The 20703-nt window shown below is 42.5% G+C and overlaps 1 protein-coding gene across 2 annotated transcripts in view; it reads left to right on the top strand.

The window, feature by feature from the left end:
* Window positions 1-712, top strand: part of LOC119335509 (ervatamin-B-like) — a 1878-nt gene extending 1166 nt beyond the window's left edge. For both annotated transcript variants that reach the window (XM_037607629.1, XM_037607628.1), the window contains one exon: window positions 45-712. Coding sequence is in view for 1 of the 2 variants with exons in the window: in XM_037607628.1 (XP_037463525.1) it covers window positions 68-637 (570 nt within the window). In the remaining variant the exon portion in view is untranslated. The remainder of the gene's footprint in view (window positions 1-44) is intronic.
* Window positions 713-20703: the final 19991 nt, after the last annotated feature.

Below are 20703 nucleotides of genomic sequence, written 5' to 3'. Positions count from 1 at the left end.
CATGATTCACTTAGCTGGCCACCATAAAAACCATTGTATTGCAGGATCATGCTGGGCATTCGCTGCCATGGAGGTACTGGAAGACCGGAATAATATAAGAAACATTGAGCTACTAGGTCTATTCGAGCAGGAGCTAGTAGACTGCGACAATCTAGACCATGGATGTCATGGCGGGTGGCCCTTCCGCACGTTTCAGTGGATAAAAGGAAAAGGGGGCATCCCGACGGAGTCCGAGTACCCATACATGGCAAGAGAGCAAGGATATTATAGGATTGAAAAGAGTCATGTACGTGTGGGCAAGATCACCGACATAGTGAGAGTGCCGACAGACGAGCAACTGATGTTGTGGATCATGCTAACGACCCCGGTGACCGTTGTCATCAATGTGGGCGGCCGACCACTTCAACACTTCGCGAATGGCATCTACACAGGGCCATGTGGTCATAAACTGAACCATGCAATGGCCGTGGTGGGATATGGGGTCAGGGTGCAGGAGAAGGACTGGATTGTCAAGAACTCGTGGGGACCGACCTGGGGAGAGAATGGCTTCATCCTGATGGGGAGGGGAGTTGGTGGAGAATCTGGATTGTGCGGTATCGCCATGGATGTTGTCTATGCCCTCATAGAGTCGTATTAAGCCAACATGAGTTGGATTAGCCAAACTGTGTGTCATGAATCAATATGCATGTAATTATTTGTACACCAAACATAAAGTTTTAATGTAACGATCGTACGAATAGCTTCGATGCAAAATAAATTCTTATGCACCCTGGGTGATTAGTTACATAGACGAAGCGTGAAGTGGTAATTGTAGAAGAGGTGTGCCCCTGACTCTTGGTCCCTATTACATAGAGGACATGGACAACAGTTTGGATAACCAGGTATGGCCATAAGATCGACGACCCAAATTCTATGTTGAACTGCGAATCCACCGAAGAACTTGACCATAGGAGGTGCCAAAACTTGTAAACCGTATGCTCCAGAAGGGAGAGGATTGTCCTAAAAATTGGTGCCATATTTGCGAAAGCCACATAGTAGTGGCCACTAGTCAAGTGCTTTCAAACAATGTCATCCTCGACAATTATCAAGGTGGAAGTGATGTATAAGAGTACAAAATGGAACTAATTCATGGATGTGATCCCAAGAGAATCCGGTGGTAATTCTGATTGTTTTTCTCATGGATGCATCATGAATGAGCGTGCGCAGCGGGGAGGGGGCTAATTTCCTTTGGTTTTCGATCATTCACCCAAGGTGAGTCCCAAAAAGAAGCCTTCGTATTGTCACCAACAGTGATGTAGGCATATAAAAAGGCGAGGTCATGTTCATCACAAGGGTTGCCCATTCTAACCAATAACATGGTTGGTCCTTTCCATTCATACCATTGCCATCTCATTTAAGAGCTCACACATATTGATCAGTGTTGAGTAAACCAAGGCCCCGTAATCGACTTGGTAGATGGTGTCCTGATACGTGTCCAATGTATCTATAATTTTTTATTGTTCTGTTCTGTTATATTATCATTCTTGGATGTTTTATATTCATTTTATGCCAACTTTATATCATTTTTTGGGACTAACCTACTAACATACTGCCTAGGGCCAGTTGATGTCTTTTGCTTGTTTTTTACTTCGTAGAATATCCATATCAAACGGAGTCCAAACGCAATGAAACTTTTAGGAGATTTTTTTCTGCCTAGAAGGCAACTTGGGAGCCAGGGAAGTCCACGAGGGGTGGCCCGTGGGGCCCACAAGACACCAGGGCGCGCCAAAGGGCCCTGGCGCACCCAGGTGGCTAGTGGGGCCCACGGGAGTCCTTTCCACCGGCTCTCAGCTCTAGAAATACTCAAATATTCTAGAAACCCTAGGGGAGTCGATGAAACATAATTCCAGCCACCGCAAGTTCTAGAACCATGAGATCCAATCTAGAGCCCTATTCCGGCACCTTGCCTGAGGGGAACACGATCACGGAGAGGTTCATCATCCTCATTGGTGCTCCTACGATGATGCATGAGTAGTTTACCACAGACCTACGGGTCCGTATGCAGTAGATAGATGGCTTCCTCTCTCTTTTTGATTCTCAATACAGCGTTCTCCTCGATGTTCTTGGAGATCTATTTGATGTAATGAGTTTTTGTGGTGTGTTTATTGGGATACGATGAATTGCGAGTTTATGATCCGTTCTATCTATGAATATTATTTGAGTCTTCTTTGATCTCTTATATGCATGATTATTATAGCCTTGTATTTTTTTCTCCAAAACTTTGGTTTGGTTTCGCCAACTAGATTGATTTTTCTTTCAATGGAAGAGGTGCTATGTGATGGGTTCGATCTTGCGGTGTCCTCACCTAGTTATAGAAGGGGTAGCAAGGCATGCATGTATCGTTGCTATTAAGGATAAAAAGATGGGGTCTATTCTCCATCATTTCATCATTCTTATTGCATTACTCCGTTTCTCCATGAACTTAATACACTAGATGCATGCTGGATAGCGGTCAATGTGTGGAGTAATAGTAGCAGATGCTGAATCGTTTTGGTCTATAATTTTGGACGTGGTGCCTATATACATGATCATTACCTTGGATATCGTCATAATTATTTGCTCTTCTATCAATTGCCCAACAATAATTGGTTTACCCAACGTATGCTAGTTTCTCGAACGAAGCCACTAGTGAAGTCTACAGCCCCCGGGTCTATCTTCTATCATATTGTTTTCAGATCTATTATTCCGAAAAAAACCTTGCTGCACTTCTTATTTATTTATTTTATTTTGTGTTTTTGTCAGATCTATTTATCCAATCTCATACAACTAAATCTATCTCAATACCGAGGAGGGATTGACAACCCCTCCAACGCGTTGGGGTGCAAGTATTTGTTATTTGTGGGCAGACCGCTTACATGGTGTTGCTTGGTTCTCCTACTAGATTGATAACCTTGGTTTCATAACTGACAGAAATACTTACTGTTTCTGTGCTGCATCATCCTCTCCTCGTTGAGGAAATACCAATCTGGATACAAGCAATCAGGAAGAATTTCTCGCGCTGTTGCCGGGAAGACATCATCAACACCTATCAGGTTCCTAATCTCCTTGCAATTTACATTATTTGCCATTTGCCTCTCATTTTCATCTCCCCCACTTCTATACCGTTTTTGAAAAATCACAAAAAATTCCTTTTTATTTGCCTTCTTTTCGTTTGCCTTTTCTTGTTTGCTATCTTTGCATCTGTTACCTTGTGCTATCTATTTAGTTGCATCTTCGCTTGCTAAAAATCTATTGATATGGATCCTCATCCACTTGCTAATCTTTGCAAAAGACCAAATTATACTGGACCAATTGCTAGTGAGTTGAGTGCACTTGTTTATCTCTATGAATTTTTGCTTGAAAATCATGAATCTGAAAAATGTGATGAAGTGTTAAATGAAAAAATGTGATGAAGTGATTCATGATATATAGCTCTATGAATGAAAGCATGGTTGCGAAGATGTTTTTATAAATTCTATAAAAGACAATTATGTTAATGATATGCAAACCCCCAAGCTTGGGGATGATAATTTTATCACGACAACTACTTATTGCAATGATCATGATTGGGTGATAATGCTTCTTATGACATTTAAAATGTATTTAAGCCTCATGATGAATCTGTTTGCGAAAGTGGGTTTGGAAGAGTGTCAGCTCTAGGTAAAAGTAATCCCACATATTTGGAGAGTGTTCAATATTGTGAATTTTTTGATAAAAGTGGGTTTGGAGAGGTCATGACTTTAGTTGATGTTAATCCCACTATTTTGGAAGATTGTAAAACTTTTATGCATGTGGATCATGGAGAGAAAATTTTATATGACATTTTTATTGTTGAATTTGATTAAGATCCTACATGTATTTATTATGAGAGAGAGGAAAATATGGTTGTAGAAATTTTCATGTTACTAAACTACCTTCCGTTATGTTGAGATTACTATTGTTTCTTTCTTCTTCCTTGCATTTGCTAGTTTTTGCTTGCCTTGATAATTTGTTTTCTTATGAAATGCCTATGCATAGGAAGTATGTTAGACTTAAAGGTGTTTTTCCCATGCTACATGATGCTCTCTTTTTGTTTTAATTAGTGTTTGTGCCAAGTAATGCCTTTAGGATGGTTTTTGTGTCATAGTTGATTTGATCTTGTTGGAAATCAGAAACATTTACGTCTAGTAGCAAATTGTTAAAAATCACTGGAGCGACGAAAACTCTGAATTTTGTACACAAGATTGATATACATATTGCCTCTCTTGTACTGGGAATGTATCTGGTGCACCCGCTCTTGTGGAGCTACCGGTGCACCGGATGCCATAGAATATTTTCAAAAATCTGAAAAAAATCTAGCATGTTACCACAACATCAGTGTATGCTATCATAAAATTTAATATCAAAATTTGAAATAATTTTTGAGATACAAAATGACAAATTTGACATCAATGTGAGAATGGGCCAAATCTAGAGCCCAAGTTATGTTATGTACTATTTAGTGTTGAATTTGTCATTTTTGTTTTTGAGCTATGTTTCAAATTTTGATACGAAATTTTGTGACAACCTACATTTATGTTGTGTGAGTGTGCTTAAATTGTTTTTCAGATTGTTTTGAATATTTTAAAAGCACAATATGAATTCGGTGCACCGGTAGCACCACAAGCTCCAGTGAACTAGATATTTTCCCCTGTTGTACAAATGTTTCAGAATTTTTGGAGTTATAGAAGTATGAGTAAAATTCGAGTCTTTATAGGACTATTCTGTTTTTGTGAGATTCTATTGTAGTTGCACTGTATGCTTATTTTGATGAATCTATGGAATGTATTAGGGGGTATAAGCCATGGTAAATTTAGAATACAGTAGGTATAATGCAATAACAAAATATGAACGGGTTTGCAACAGTACTTAAAGAAAAGATTGGTTTTCTGACCCCGACCACCGACACCCCGACTCCGACCCCGACACCCTGACACCCCAACCATCGACACCCCGACCCCTGACACCCCGACTCCCGACACCATGACACCACATCCCGACCCCGACCCCGACACCCCAACACCGTGACACCCCGATCGACCCCGACACCCTGACACCACACCCCGACCCCGACCCCGACCACGACGGGGTCATATATTTGTGAATTATGAGTTAGATCGTATATTTTTCAATTTTGTTATGCAAAACATCATATATATTTTGTTGATCGGGTGTATTTAAATGTGCAGTTGTTTCGTCGCTGCAAGGATGTGGTGTTTGATGACCTCCTCGTGCGTTCAACGAGCTCCGCCCCTGCATTCGTTGGTGAGCACAAATGACATCTCCCCCTACCCCCTTCATTTGCTCTGTTCCAGTCTTCGTGCCGATGAAACTTGCCAGCTATAGGTGTCAATCATCAGTATGCGTAACCACTATGCGTCTATCGTTCGAAAGGGTTACATCAATAAATATTCATGCATTTGCATATTTATAATAATGATTCTTTCGAATTGTCCAACGTTATCCATGGACAGCCCGAGTATGTGTAGATTGGGTTCGTTTTCCCATATGCTCTGCTCCGGATTTGATGCAGAATTTCGTCAGTGCCTCCTTGTTGTTCTCTGGGTACACATCCTCTCTGCTTATTGCCGAGACGTGTATCAGGAGAACAGTGGGGAGGTGCTGCCGAAATTTTGCGTCAGATCCGGAGTAGAGCATGGGAAAACGAACCCAATCTACACATACTTGGGTGGGATTGGGACCTATCTTTACCTATTAGCGTGTAGGTTGCTGATAACCCACAAGTGTAGGGGATCACAATAGCTTTCGAGGGTAAAGTATTCAACCCAAATTTATTGATTCGACACAAGGGGAGCCAAAGAATATTCTTGAGTATTAGCAGTTGAGTTGTCAATTCAACCACACCTGGATAACTTGGTATCCGCAGCAAAGAATTTAGTAGCAAAAGTGGTATGATAATAAAGGTAACGGTGGTAAAAGTAAAGATAATAGTTTTTGGGTTTTTGTAGTAGTTGTAATAGTAGCAATGGAAAACTAAATAAGCGAAGAACAATATGTGAAAAGCTCGTAGGCAATGGATCATTGATGGATAATTATGCCGGATGCGATTCCTCATGTAATAGCTATAACATAGGGTGACATAGAACTAGCTCCAATTCATCAACGTAATGTAGGCATGTATTCCGTAAATAGTCATACGTGCTTATGGAAAAGAACTTGCATGACATCTTTTGTCCTACCCTTCCATGGTAGTGGGGTCCTAGTGGAAACTAAGGGATATTAAGGCCTCCTTTTAATAGAGAACCGGAACAAAGCATTAGCACATAGTGAATACATGAACTCCTCAAACTGCGGTCATCACCGAGAAGTATCCCGATTATTGTCACCTCGGGGTTGTCGGATCATAACACATAATAGGTGACTATAGACTTGCAAGATAGGATCAAGAACACACATATATTCATGAAAACATAATAGGTTCAGATCTGAAATTATGGCACTCGGGCCCTAGTGACAAGCATTAAGCATAGCAAAGTCATAGCAACATCAATCCCAGAACATAGTGGATACTAGGGATCAAACCCTAACAAAACTAACTTGATTACATGGTAAATCTCATCCAACCCATCACCGTCCAGCAAGCCTACGATGGAATTACTCACGCACGGCAGTGAGCATCATGAAATTGGTGATGGAGGATGGTTGATGATGACGACGGCGACGAATCCCCCTCTCCGGAGCCCCGAACGGCCAGATCAGCCCTCCCGAGAGAGATTAGGGCTTGGCGGCCGCTCTATGTCGTAAAACGCGATGAAACTTTCTCTCTGATTTTTTTCTCCTCGAACGTGAATATATGGAGATGGAGTTGAGGTCGGTGGATGTCCAGGGGGCCCACGAGATAGGGGGGCGCGCCCAGGGGGAGGGGGCGCCCCCCCACCCTCGTGGAGAGGGTCTGGGCCCCTGGTCTTGATTCTTTCACCAGTATTTTTTATATTTTCCAAAAAGTCACTCCGTGGATTTTCAGGACATTCCGAGAACTTTTCTTTTCTACACATAAAACAACATCATGGCAGTTCTGCTGAAAACAGCGTCAGTCCGGGTTAGTTTCATTCAAATCATGCAAGTTAGAGTCCAAAACAAGGGCAAAAGTGTTTGGAAAAGTAGATACGTTGGAGACGTATCAGTTGCATGGACGTAATAAAACTAACAAACTCCATTAACTGATGTATATGGTTTGCTTAATTATATATATATATATATCTTGTCTGTCCAATAGGAGGTCAATATGAGTGATCGTGCGTGGATGCACACCGGTTACACTAGTCAGAAAGTTTGGACCGAGGAATGGTTAACAAAAACCAAGGGGTTTGTTAGAGACGCATTTGCAAATGGCCAGAAATTAAGCTGGTGCCCCTGTGTCCGGTGCGACAACTATAATCAGAGGGACGAGCTTGAAATGAGTAAACACCTGCAGAAGTTTGGTTTTACGCCTGGTTACACGGTCTGGACATTACTGTTGGGGAACGTAGTAATTTCAAATAAAATTCGTACGCACACGCAAGATCATGGTGATGGCATAGCAACGAGAGGGGAGAGTATTGTCCATGTACCCTTGTAGACCGTAAGCGGAAGCGTTATGACAACACGGTTGATGTAGTCGTACGTCTTCACAATCCGACCGATCCAAGCACCGAACGTACGGCACCTCCGTGTTCAGCACATGTTCAGCTCGATGACGTTCCCCATGCTCCGATCCAGCAAAGCGTCGGGGATGAGTTCCGTCAGCACGACGGCGTGGTGACGATGATGATGTTCTACCGGCGCAGGGCTTCGCCTAAACTCCGCGACGATATGACCGAGGTGGAATATGGTGGAAGGGGGGGACCGCACACGGGTAAGGAACGATCCGTAGATCAATTTGTGTGTTCTAGGGTGCCCCCCTGTCCCCGTATATAAAAGAGCAAAGGGGGGTGCGGCCGGCCCTAGGAGGAGGCGCGCCCGAGGAGTCCTACTCCCACCGGGAGTAGGACTCCCCCCCTTTCCTAGTTGGATTAGGACTTGGGGGGGGGGAAGAGGAATGGGGGCGCCCCCCCCTTCCTTGTCCTATTCGGACTAGGGGGGGAGGGGGCGCGCAGCCTGCCCTGGCCGGCCCTCCTCTTCTCCCTCATGGCCCACTAAGGCCCATTAACCCCCGGGAGGGTTCCGGTAACCCCCCGGTGTTCCGGTAAAATCCCGATTTCACCCGGAACTATTCCGATGTCCAAACATAGGCTTCCAATATATCAATCTTTATGTCTCGGCCATTTCGAGACTTCTCGTCATGTCCGTGATCACATCCGGGACTCCGAACAAACTTCGGTACATCAAAACTTATAAACTCATAATAAAACTGTCATCGTAACGTTAAGCATGCGGACCCTACGGGTTCGAGAACTATGTAGACATGACCTAGAACTATTCTCGGTCAATAACCAATAGCGGAACCTGGATGCCCGTATTGGTTCCTACATATTCTACGAAGATCTTTATCGGTCAAACCGCATAACAACATACGTTGTTCCCTTTGTCATCGGTATGTTACTTGCCCGAGTTCGATCCTCGGTATCCAATACCTAGTTCAATCTCGTTACCGGCAAGTCTCTTTACTCGTTATGTAATGCATCATTCTGTAACTAACTCATTAGCTACATTGCTTGCAAGGCTTATAGTGATGTGCATTACCGAGAGGGCCCAGAGATACCTCTCCGACAATTGGAGTGACAAAACCTAATCTCGAAATACGCCAACCCAACATGTACCTTTGGAGACACCTTTAGTACTCCTTTATAATCACCCAGTTATGTTGTGACGTTTGGTAGTACCCAAAGTGTTCCTCCGGTAAACGTGAGTTGCATAATCTCATAGTTACAGGAACATGTATAAGTCATGAAGAAAGCAATAGCAATATACTAAACGATCAAGTGCTAGGCTAACGGAATGGGTCATGTCGATCACATCATTCTCCTAATGATGTGATCCCATTAATCAAATGACAACACATGTCTATGGTTAGGAAGCATAACCATCTTTGATTAATAAGCTAGTCAAGTACAGGCATACTAGTGACGTTGTGTTTGTCTATGTATTCACACATGTATTATGTTTCCGGTTAATACAATTCTAGCATGAATAATAAACATTTATCATGATATGAGGAAATAAATAATAACTTTATTATTGCCTCTAGGGCATATTTCCTTCAGTCTCCCACTTGCACTAGAGTCAATAATCTAGATTACATAGTAATGATTCTAACACCAATATTCATATCTGTATATGATTAACACCCATAGTTCACATCGTCATGTGACCAACAGCCAAAGGGTTTGCTAGAGTCAATAATCTAGTTCACATCGCTATGTGATAAACATCCAAAGCATACTAAGGTGTGATCATGTTTTACTCGTGAGAGAAGCTTAGTCAACGGGTCTGTCATATTCAGAGCCGTATGTATTTTGCAAATATTCTATGTCTACAATGTTCTGCACGGAGCTACTCTAGCTAAGTGCTCCCACTTTTAATATGTATCCAGATTGAGACTTAGAGTCATCTGGATCGGTGTAAAAGCTTGCACCGATGTAACTCTTTACGATGGGCTCTTTTATCACCTCCATAATCGAGAAATATTTCCTTAGTCCTCACTAAGGATATTCTTGACCAATGTCAAGTGATCTACTCCTAGATCACTATTGTACTCCCTTGCCAAATTCAGAGCAAGGTATACAATAGGTCTGGTACATAGCATAGCATACTTTATAGAACCTATGACTGAGGCATAGGGAATGACTTTCATTCTCTTTCTATTTTCTTCTATGGTCGGGATTTGAGTCTTACTCAATTTCATACCTTTGTAACACAGGCAAGAACTCTTTCTTTGACTGTTCCATTTTGAACTACTTCAAAATCTTGTCAAGGTATGTACTCATTGAAAAATCTTATCAAGCGTCTTGATCTATCTCAATAGATCTTGATGCTCAATATGTAAGTAGCTTTGCCGAGGTCTTTCTTTGAAAAAACTTTCTAAACACTCCTTTATGCTTTGCAGAATAATTCTACATTATTTCCGATCAACAATATGTCATTCACATATACTTATCAGAAATGTTGTAGTGCTCCCACTCACTTTCTTGTAAATACAGGCTTCACCGCAAGTTTGTATAAAACTATATGCTTTGATCAACTTATCAAAGCGTATATTCCAACTCCGAGATGCTTGCACCAGTCCATAGATGGATTGCTCGAGCTTGCATATTTTGTTAGCACCTTTAGGATTGACAAAACCTTCTGGTTGCATCATATACAACTATTCTTTAAGAAAACCATTAAGGAATGCAGTTTTGACATCCATTTGCTAGATTTCATAAATTGTGGCAATTGCTAACATGATTCGGACAGATTTAAGCATCGCTACAGTTGAGAAAATCTCATTGTAGTCAACACCTTGAACTTGTCAAAAACCTTTTTGCGACAAGTCGAGCTTTGTAGATAGTAACACTACTATCAGCGTCTGTCTTCCTCTTGAAGATCCACTTATTTTCTATGGCTTGCCGATCAACGGGAAAGTCCACCAAAGTCCACACTTTGTTCTCATACATGGATCCCATCTCAGATTTCATGGCCTCAAGCCATTTTGTGGAATCTGGGCTCATCACTGCTTCCTCATAGTTTGTAGGTTTATCATGGTCTAGTAACATGACTTTCAGAACAGGATTACCGTACCACTTTGGTGCGGACCGTACTCTAGAGGACCTACGAGGTTCTGTAGTAACTTGATCAGAAGTTTCATGATCATCATCATTAGCTTCCTCACTAATTGGTGTAGGAATCACTGGAACTGATTTCAGTGACGAACTATTTTCCAATTCGGGAGAAGGTACAGTTACCTCATCAAGTTCTATTTTCCTCCCACTCACTTCTTTCGAGAGAAACTTCTTCTCTAGAAAGGATCCATTTTTAGCAACGAATAACTTGCCTTCGGATCTGTGATAGAAGGTGTACCCAACAATTTCCTTTCGGTATTCTATGAAGACGCACTTCTCCGATTTGGGTTTGAGCTTATCAGGATGAAACTTTTTCACATAAGCATCGCAGCCCCAAACTTTAAGAAATGACAACTTGGGTTTCTTGCTAAACCACAGTTCATATGGTGTCGTCTCAACTGATTTAGATGGTGCCCTTTTAACGTGAATGCAGCTGTCTCTAATGCATAACCCCAAAGCAATAGTGGTAAATAAGTAGGAGACATCATAGATCGCACCATATACAATAAAGTGCGGTTACGACATTCGGACACACCATAACGTTGTGGTGTTCCAGGTGGCGTGAGCTTTGAAACTATTCCACATTGTTTTAATTGGAGACCAAACTCGTAACTCAAATATTCGTCTCCGCGATCAGATCGCAGAAAACTTTATTTTCTTGTTACGATGATTTTTCCACTTCACTCTTAAATTCTTTGAACCTTTCAACTATTTCAGACTTATGTTTCATCAAGTAGATATACCCATATCTGCTCAAATCATCTTGTGAAGGTCAGAAAATAACGATACACGCCGCGAGCCTTAACACTCATCGGATCGCATACATTGGTATGTATTATTTCCAATAAGTCAGTAGCTCGTTCCATTGTTCCGGGGAACGGAGTTTTAGTCATCTTGCCCAAAAGGCACGATTCGCAAGCATCAAATGATTCATAACCAAGTGATTCCGAAAATCCATCTTTATGGAGTTTCTTCATGCGCTTTACACCGATATGACCCAAACGGCAGTGCCACAAATAAGTTGCACTATCATTATTAACTTTGCATCTTTTGGCATCAATATTATGAATATGTGTATCACTACGATCGAGATCCAACAAACTATTTTCATTGGGTGTATAACCATCGAAGGTTTTATTCATGTAAACAGAATAACAATTATTCCTTAACTTCAAATGAATAATCGTATCGCAATAAACATGATCTTATCATATTTATGCTTAACGCAAACACCAAATAACATTTATTTAGGTTTAACACTAATCTCGAAAGTATAGGGAGTGTGTGATGATGATCATATCAATCTTGGAACTATTTCCAACACTCATCGTCACTTCACCCTTCAACTAGTCTCTGTTTATTCTGTAACTCCTGTTTTGAGTTACTAATCTTACACTACTAGGAAAACAGTTTTTAGCGACGGCATACGTGGTTGTTAAAAGTCTAATTGTGGTCGTTAAAAGTCATTAACGACCACAATCTGCTGGTCGTAGTAGGCTCCGTCGTTAAAAGTATAACGACCACATATGTCGTTGTCAATCCCAAGGCAATAACGACCACAATTTATTATTAACGACCACCTTTGTCATCGCTAATAATGTTATCATTGTTACTGCTGTGATATCCTTCAGAACGACTTATTAATTTTCGTTCAGCGATCACTTTATGCAACATCCAACATTTCAATATTGACATCCACATTAACATAGACACAAAATAATCTGAATTGAAATAATCATAGCCTCTTCTGTTAAAAGAAATACCAGAATTCTGACATACAATTCCTAAATTTATATCATTTAAGATATTTTAGTCAAAGGCACTCCTTATATGGCCAATGTACTTGCTCATAGCTGTTTGGAAAAAGGGAACAACTACAAAAGATAATATTTATTAATCTTCAGTCGAGGAACACCATCGTTTTTTGAATGGATATCATTCTTCATCGGTGAATACAATGCCTCCTGATGCTTCCATATCTTACGGTGGACCACCAGTCCTACATAATGTTGAGTAGTTTATGAAAGTCAGTCCATGCAAATAAATTTGCACAAAGTATAACAGCATAAAAATTCAATGTATGAGAACAACTTACTTGATCATGTGGGCTTTCCTGCATACTATCACTTTGAGTTCTAGCAGACATAAGACGTTTAATTGCTGACACTTCTTGCACCACTCCATTGAGTTTTTCTTCAAGTACCTGTTTCGCTTGCTCGGAAGCTCGAGATCTGGAAGCCTTACTTAATGTTGCTCCTCACAAATTTCTTTCTCTAATTCCACCACCGAAGCCAACTATGCGATCACGCTGCTTAGGTGAGTCGCATTTCTGCATGAGTTCATCAATTGAAAGACCACAATTCAACTGAACTATGGCCTTAGTTTCTGCCTGAAGTGCCAATAGTAAGTTATTAGCACCAACTTCTGTTTATAAATTAGGTATTATACACTTCCAAATTCATCATAGAAAGTTGTAGCATTAAAATTAAGTCTTACATCTTTGGTGGAGGCTGTATAATTAGCGAAGGTTGTACCCTTCTTATGAGCCTCAGAAAATTGTTTGTCCGTAGTTGGCGCCTTGTTTTCCTTTCCTCCCTGTTCCAACAGAGGCAAGTAGCAATTATTAGTTGAAATAAATGACTAGACAAGTCACGCCGAGCTTACATTATTGGAAATGAAAAATGGCAAGTCCTAAATAGGTGTTCATAAAACACGAATATCATAAGTACAGCAGTACAAAAATTCAGATTATAATGATGGAGTCTATAACCAAACTCACCTTAATTGAGTAAAAAATGTTTTAGACCTACTTTGGTAATATTGGATCATGCACTTACCCTCATCGCGGTAATTCTAGGATTACATAGGAATCTACCCAAGTGGCATAGAAAACTTCTGGAAGGAGCATGGTGATTCAGTTCCATTTCCTGGTTTTCCTCTCGACAATGTTGCCCTTTGAGTTACAGCTGATTCAGTTCGGAAAAAGGAACAATGCTATATGAAAGATATAAAACATACACCTGATGCGTGTAATTCACAGGAACTGTTTAATGATGTAATATAAAAAAATAATTTTATCTATTATATTGAATAAAAACTGGACTTTATACTCTTGTTGCACTGTCGATCCATCTGATTAAAATTATCTAGAACCTGGCATGCCAAGTTGTACCAGATTATATACATGAAATACTTGTGAGATGGTTGGAAATATTATGTAGTTAGAGTCCTATTTTTCTAGATGAACAAAAGTTATTGCACAGAAATAAAACACGAAGTACAAAATGACGATCAAGTATATAGCGTTGCAAAATCTGCTTGCATAATTCTAAAACAGTGGAACAATTGAAACAGCACAAAGTATTCTACAAGAATATGGAAACATGTAACGGCCATACTCTGCATTTACTCTGAACTTCAAGTTTTCTCATGGTGGGTGCCAGACTGCTAGTGTAGGAGACCAAGATGAAGATGGTGGCTGCTCCCCGGGATGAATAGTTAGGTTCAATCCATACAGGAACTCAGCACATGGCAGACATGGCAGAGGCCTATGTGCAGCAATGTTTGGGTGACCCGCACCTAAAAAGTGGTCGGAGGCTGGGAGCACAACGGGCGGAGATGTATGATACAGAGTCCCCACCAAGCCGGCTGCTTCGACGCCGCGATCCAACCAGCAAGCTGCAGCGCCAGGCAAGAGAAGGTCGACTCCATGGCAGGGATGGCCGCAGCCGCCGACACCGATATGAGCAGCGCGCGTCCCACCCCACTGGACCCGCTGCAGAGGGTGCCGACGGGAACTGCGACCTTGACGACATCACCTCCAGCTCGTCCGAAATCTGCTGCAGCGCTCGAGGTCAGGAGGGAGACGCTAGATCAGAAGTGGGGGACGAGTAGGAGGAGGAGGAGGCGACGGCGGCTGCAGGGGCCGGCGGCCGCTGACGGTGGTGGCAGGAAGGGAGAGAGGCGGCTGGGAGAGATTTTGGGGGATACAAGATTTTTTTTCCTTTTTTTAGTATGGAAGTGCTTATCTTCCTTTTTATCCGTCGTTTCATCAGGAGATAAGGACGCGTTAAACATAACCAAACAACGACCGCCAGACCTATATCATCCCAGCGAGGAGTCACGGGGCTAATTTAGAGGTGGGACTGAACTCAGCGTACCAATAACAACCGAGAGTTTTAATCGTTGGTCGTTATTGACTTAATCTCTAGTAGTGTTAGCAACTGAACAAGTATCAAATACTCAAGGGCTACTATAAACACTAGTAAGGCACACATCAATAACCTGTATATCAAATATACCCTTGTTCACTTTGCCATCCTTCTTATCCACCAAATACTCAGGGCTTTTCCGCTTCTAGTGACCATTTCCTTTGAAGTGTAAGCACTCAGTTTCAGGCTTTGGTCCAGCTTTGGTCTTCTTCACGGGAGTGACAACTTGCTTGTCATTCTTCTTGAAGTTTCCCTTTCTTTCCCTTTTCCCTTTTCTTGAAACTATTTGTCTTGTCAATCATCAACACTTGATGCTCTTTCTTGATTTCTACCTTCGTCGATTTCAACATCACGAAGAGCTCGAGAATTGTTTTCGTCATCCCTTGCAAACTATAGTTCATCACGAAATTCTAGTAACTTAGTGATGGTGACTAGAGAATTCTGTCAACCACTATCTTATCTGGAAGATTAACTCCCACTTGATTCAAGCGATTGAAGTACACAGACAATCTGAGCACATGCTCACCAGTTGAGCGATTCTCCTCCATCTTTTAGCTATAGAACTTGTTGGAGACTTCATATCTCTCAACTCGGGTATTTGCTTGAAATATCAACTTCAATTTCTGGAACATCTCATATGGTCCATGACGTTCAAAACATCCTTGAGGTCCCGATTCTAAGCCGTTAAGCATGGTGCACTAAACTATCAAGTAGTCATCATATTGAGCTAGCCAAACGTTCATAACGTCTGCATCTGCTCCTGCAATAGGTCTGTCACCTAGTGGTGCATTAAGGACATAATTCTTTTGTGCAGCAATGAGGATAAACCTCAGATCACGGATCCAATCCGCATCATTGCTACTAATATCTTTCAACACAATTTTCTCTAGGAACATATCAAAATAAACATATGAAAGCAATAATGCAAGCTATTGATCTACAATATAATTTGCAAAATACTACCAGGACTAAGTTCATGATAAATTTAAGTTCAATTAATCATATTACTAAAGAACTCCCACTTAGATAGACATCCCTCTAATCCTCTAAGTGATTACGTGATCCATATCAACTACACCATGTCCGATCGTCACGTGAGATGGAGTAGTTTCAACGGTGAACATCAATATGTTGATCATATCTACTATATGATTCACGCTCGACCTTTCGGTCTCCGTGTTCCGAGGCCATATCTGCATATGCTAGGCTCGTCAAGTTTAACCTGAGTATTCTGCGTGTGCAAAACTGGATTGCACCCGTTGTAGATGGACGTAGAGATTATCACACCCGATCATCACGTGGTGTCTGGGCACGACGAACTTTGGCAACGGTGCATACTCAGGGAGAACACTTCTTGATAATTTTTAGTGAGAGATCATCTTAAAATGCTACCGTCAATCAAAGCAAGATAAGATGTATAAAGGATAAACATCACATGCAATCAATATAAGTGATATGATATGGCCATCATCATCTTGTGCTTGTGATCTCCATCTCCGAAGCACCGTCGTGATCACCATCGTCACCGGCGCGACACCTTGATCTCCATCGTAGCATCGTTGTCGTTTACGCCATCTATTGCTTCTACGACTGTCGCTACCGCTTAGTGATAAAGTAAAGCAATTACAGGGCGTTTGCATTTCATACAATAAAGCGACAACCATATGGCTCCTGCCAGTTGCCGATAACTTCGGCTACAAAACATGATCATCTCATACAATAAAATATAGCATCACGTCTTGACCATATCACATCACAACATGCCCTGCAAAAACAAGTTAGACGTCCTCTACTTTGTTATTGCAAGTTTTACGTGGCTGCTACGGGCTTAGCAAGAACCGTTCTTACCTACGCATCAAAACCACAACGATAGTTCGTCAAGTTAGTGTTGTTTTAACCTTCACAAGGACCGGGCGTAGCCACACTCGATTCAGCTAAAGTGAGAGAGACAGACACCCGCCAGCCACCTTTAAGCATGAGTGCTCGTAACGGTGAAACCAGTCTCGCGTAAGCGTACGCGTAATGTCGGTCCGGGCCGCTTCATCTCACAATACCGCTGAGCCAAAGTATCACATGCTGGTAAGCAGTATGACTTGTATGGCCCACAACTCACTTGTGTTCTACTCGTGCATATGACATCTACGCATAAAACCAGGCTCGGATGCCACTGTTGGGGAACGTAGTAATTTCGAAAAATTTCCTACGCACACGCAAGATCATGGTGATGGCATAGCAACGAGAGGGGAGAGTATTGTCCACGTAACCTTGTAGACCGTAAGCGGAAGCGTTATGACAACACGGTTGATGTAGTCGTACGTCTTCACGATCCGACCGATCCAAGCACCGAACGTATGGCACCTCCGTGTTCAGCACACGTTCAGCTCGATGACATTCCCCGGGCTCCGATCCAGCAAAGCGTCGGGGATGAGTTCCGTCAGCACGACGGCGTGGTGACGATGATGATGTTCTACCGGCGCAGGGCTTTGCTAAACTCCGCGATGATATGACCGAGGTGGAATATGGTGGAGGGGGGCACCGCACACGGCTAAGGAATGATCCGTAGATCAACTTGTGTGTTCTAGGGTGCCCCCTGCCCCCGTATATAAAGGAGCAAAGGGGGGGTGCGGCCAGCCCTAGGAGGAGGCGCGCCGGAGGAGTCCTACTCCCACCGGGAGTAGGACTCCCCCCTTTCCTAGTTGGATTTGGACTTGGGGGGAGGGAAAGAGGAAAGGGGGCGCCGCCCCCCCCCCTTCCTTGTCCTATTCAGACTAGGGGGGGGTGCGCGCGGCCTGCCCTGGCCGGCCCTCCTCTTCTCCCTCATGGCCCACTAAGGCCCATTAACCCCCGGGAGGGTTTCGGTAACCCCCCGGTGTTCCGGTAAAATCCCGATTTCACCCGGAACTATTCCGATGTCCAAACATAGGCTTCCTATATATCAATCCTTATGTCTCGACCATTTCGAGACTCCTCGTCTTGTCCGTGATCACATCCGAGACTCCAAACAAACTTCAGTACATCAAAACTTATAAACTCATAATAAAACTGTCATCGTAACGTTAAGCGTGCGGACCATACGGGTTCGGGAACTATTTAGACATGACCTAGAACTATTCTCAGTCAATAACCAATAGCGGAACCTGGATGCCCATATTGGTTCCTACATATCCTACGAAGATCTTTATCAGTCAAACCGCATAACAACATACGTTGTTCCCTTTGTCATCGGTATGTTACTTGCCCGAGATTCGATCGTCGGTATCCAATACCTAGTTCAATCTCGTTACCGGCAAGTCTCTTTACCCGTTATGTAATGCATCATTCCGCAACTAACTCATTAGCTACATTGCTTGCAAGGCTTATAGTGATGTGCATTACCGAGAGGGCCCAGAGATACCTCTCCGACAATCGGAGTGACAAAACCTAATCTCGAAATACGCCAACCCAACATGTACCTTTGGAGACACCTGTAGTACTCCTTTATAATCACCCAGTTACGTTGTGACATTTGATAGTACCCAAAGTGTTCCTCCGGTAAACGTGAGTTGCATAATATCATAGTTGCGGGAACATGTATAAGTCATGAAGAAAGCAATAGCAATATACTAAACGATCAAGTGATAGGCTAACGGAATGGGTCATGTCAATCACATCATTCTCCTAATGATGTGATCCCATTAATAAAATGACAACACATGTCTATGGTTAGGAAACATAACCATCTTTGATTAATAAGCTAGTCAAGTAGAGGCATACTAGTGACGTTGTGTTTGTCTATGTATTCACACATGTATTATGTTTCCGGTTAATACAATTCTAGCATGAATAATAAACATTTATCATGATATGAGGAGATAAATAATAACTTTATTATTGCCTCTAGGGCATATTTCCTTCAATTACATGGTGAGTCTGCCCAACGTGCCAAAGCCGAGGTGGTTCCTTGTCGCACCGACGAGCATGGTACCGGGATGGAAGACATGGTGTAAGACTTTGACGATGCTCGGGACTCGAACAAGGAGATGGAGGAATCTGCAAAGGCCTTCACTGAAATGTTGGAGTCCTCAGAACGTCCTCTCCACGAGCACACTGAGCTCTGTCAGATGGATGCCATCTCACAAATAACGGCTTTGAAGGCTCAATTCAACTTGGGCAGAGAATGCTACGACGCGATGATGACAGTATTCAGATGATTTCTACCCAAAGGCCATGTGCTACCTGCAAACCTGTACCAGTCAGACAAAATCCTCTGTGCTCTTAAGATGCCCTATGAGAAGATACATGCCTGTGAGAAAGGATGTGTCTTACTTAGGCATCAGTATGAGGACTTGAACTATTGTCCCATTTGCAAGTCTTCCAGGTATGGTGTGGTAGACAACGGTACGGGTGAGAAGACGCAGACCAAAATACCCGTTAATGTTATTCGGTATATGCCAGTTGTACCAAGACTTCAACGTCTTTTCATGGTCAAAGAGACAGCCAGACAGATGACATGGCACAAAACGGGCAAAAGAACCGAACTAGATGTAGATGGGAATGTGATGATGGTGCACACATCGGATGGTGAAGCATGGAAGCGCTTCGATGCATTACATAAGGAAAATATGGCACATCCAAGGCATCCTCGAGTCGCCGTTAGCACGGATGGGTTCAGCGTGTTTGGTCAGACGGCAGCCCAATACAGTTGTTGGCTCGTGTTTGTCATTCCACTCAATCTCCCCCGGGCAGATTATGCAAAGAAAGAACATTTTCCTGATGTTGATAATTCCAGGGCCCAACTATCTGAGGAAAATATGAATGTGTACATGCAGCCGCTTAAGGACAAATTGCAAGAAGTTTGGGATAATGGGTTCAAGAAATACGATGCCTTTAGCAAATAGAACTTCATAATGCGTGCCTGGTACAGGTACTCGACGCATGACTTGCCGACGTATGCGCTATTCGTTGGCTGGTGTGTACATGGAAGGTTCCCATGCCCCACATGCAAGGGAGCTCTTGAGTTTCGTTGGCTGACGGCAAGGCACAAGTATACTTGCTTCGACTTGCATAGACCGTTTCCAGATCCTCGCCATAAGTTCAGGAAAGACAAGAAGAACTTCATCAAAGGTAGAGTTGTCAAACACTCTGCATCACCTGCATTGACAGGCCAACAGATCCTAGATCAGTTAAACGCTCTCGAGCCAGATCCAAAGCGTCTAGGGTATTTCAAGGGGTATAATAAGGAACACGCCTGGACTCCCAAGACATGCTTCTGGGATCTGCCTTACTTCAAAGACCTCCTTTGCCCAAACAACATCGACGTGATGCACACTGAAAAGAATATCGCCGAAGCCATTTTTGGTACATTGTTCGGCATAGAGAGGAAATCAAAGGATAATACTAAGGCTAGAGTCGATCAAGAGGAGCTATGTGATAGACCGTACAAAACATGCAAGAACCGAAAGGAGAGCGGAACTGGATGAAGCCAAAGGCATGGTTCAATCTTGGAAGGCCAGCTATGAGGGAAATTATTTTGTGGGTGAAAATGCAGTTGATGTTCCCCGATGGTATGCAGCAAATCTAAAGAGGGGAGCGAGTCTTGAAAAATTGAAAATATTTGGTCTAAAAAGTCATGATTGGCACATATGGATTGAGCGGATAATGCCGGTGATGTTGCGTGGCTTTATCCCTAAGGATGAATGGCTAGTACTGGCAGAGCT

Source organism: Triticum dicoccoides, chromosome 7B (genome assembly GCF_002162155.2).
Source record: "Triticum dicoccoides isolate Atlit2015 ecotype Zavitan chromosome 7B, WEW_v2.0, whole genome shotgun sequence".
Taxonomy (NCBI): Eukaryota; Viridiplantae; Streptophyta; class Magnoliopsida; order Poales; family Poaceae; genus Triticum; species Triticum dicoccoides.
The sequence above is the reverse complement of the archived record's forward strand: the minus strand, read 5'-3'. Positions and strand labels throughout refer to the sequence as shown.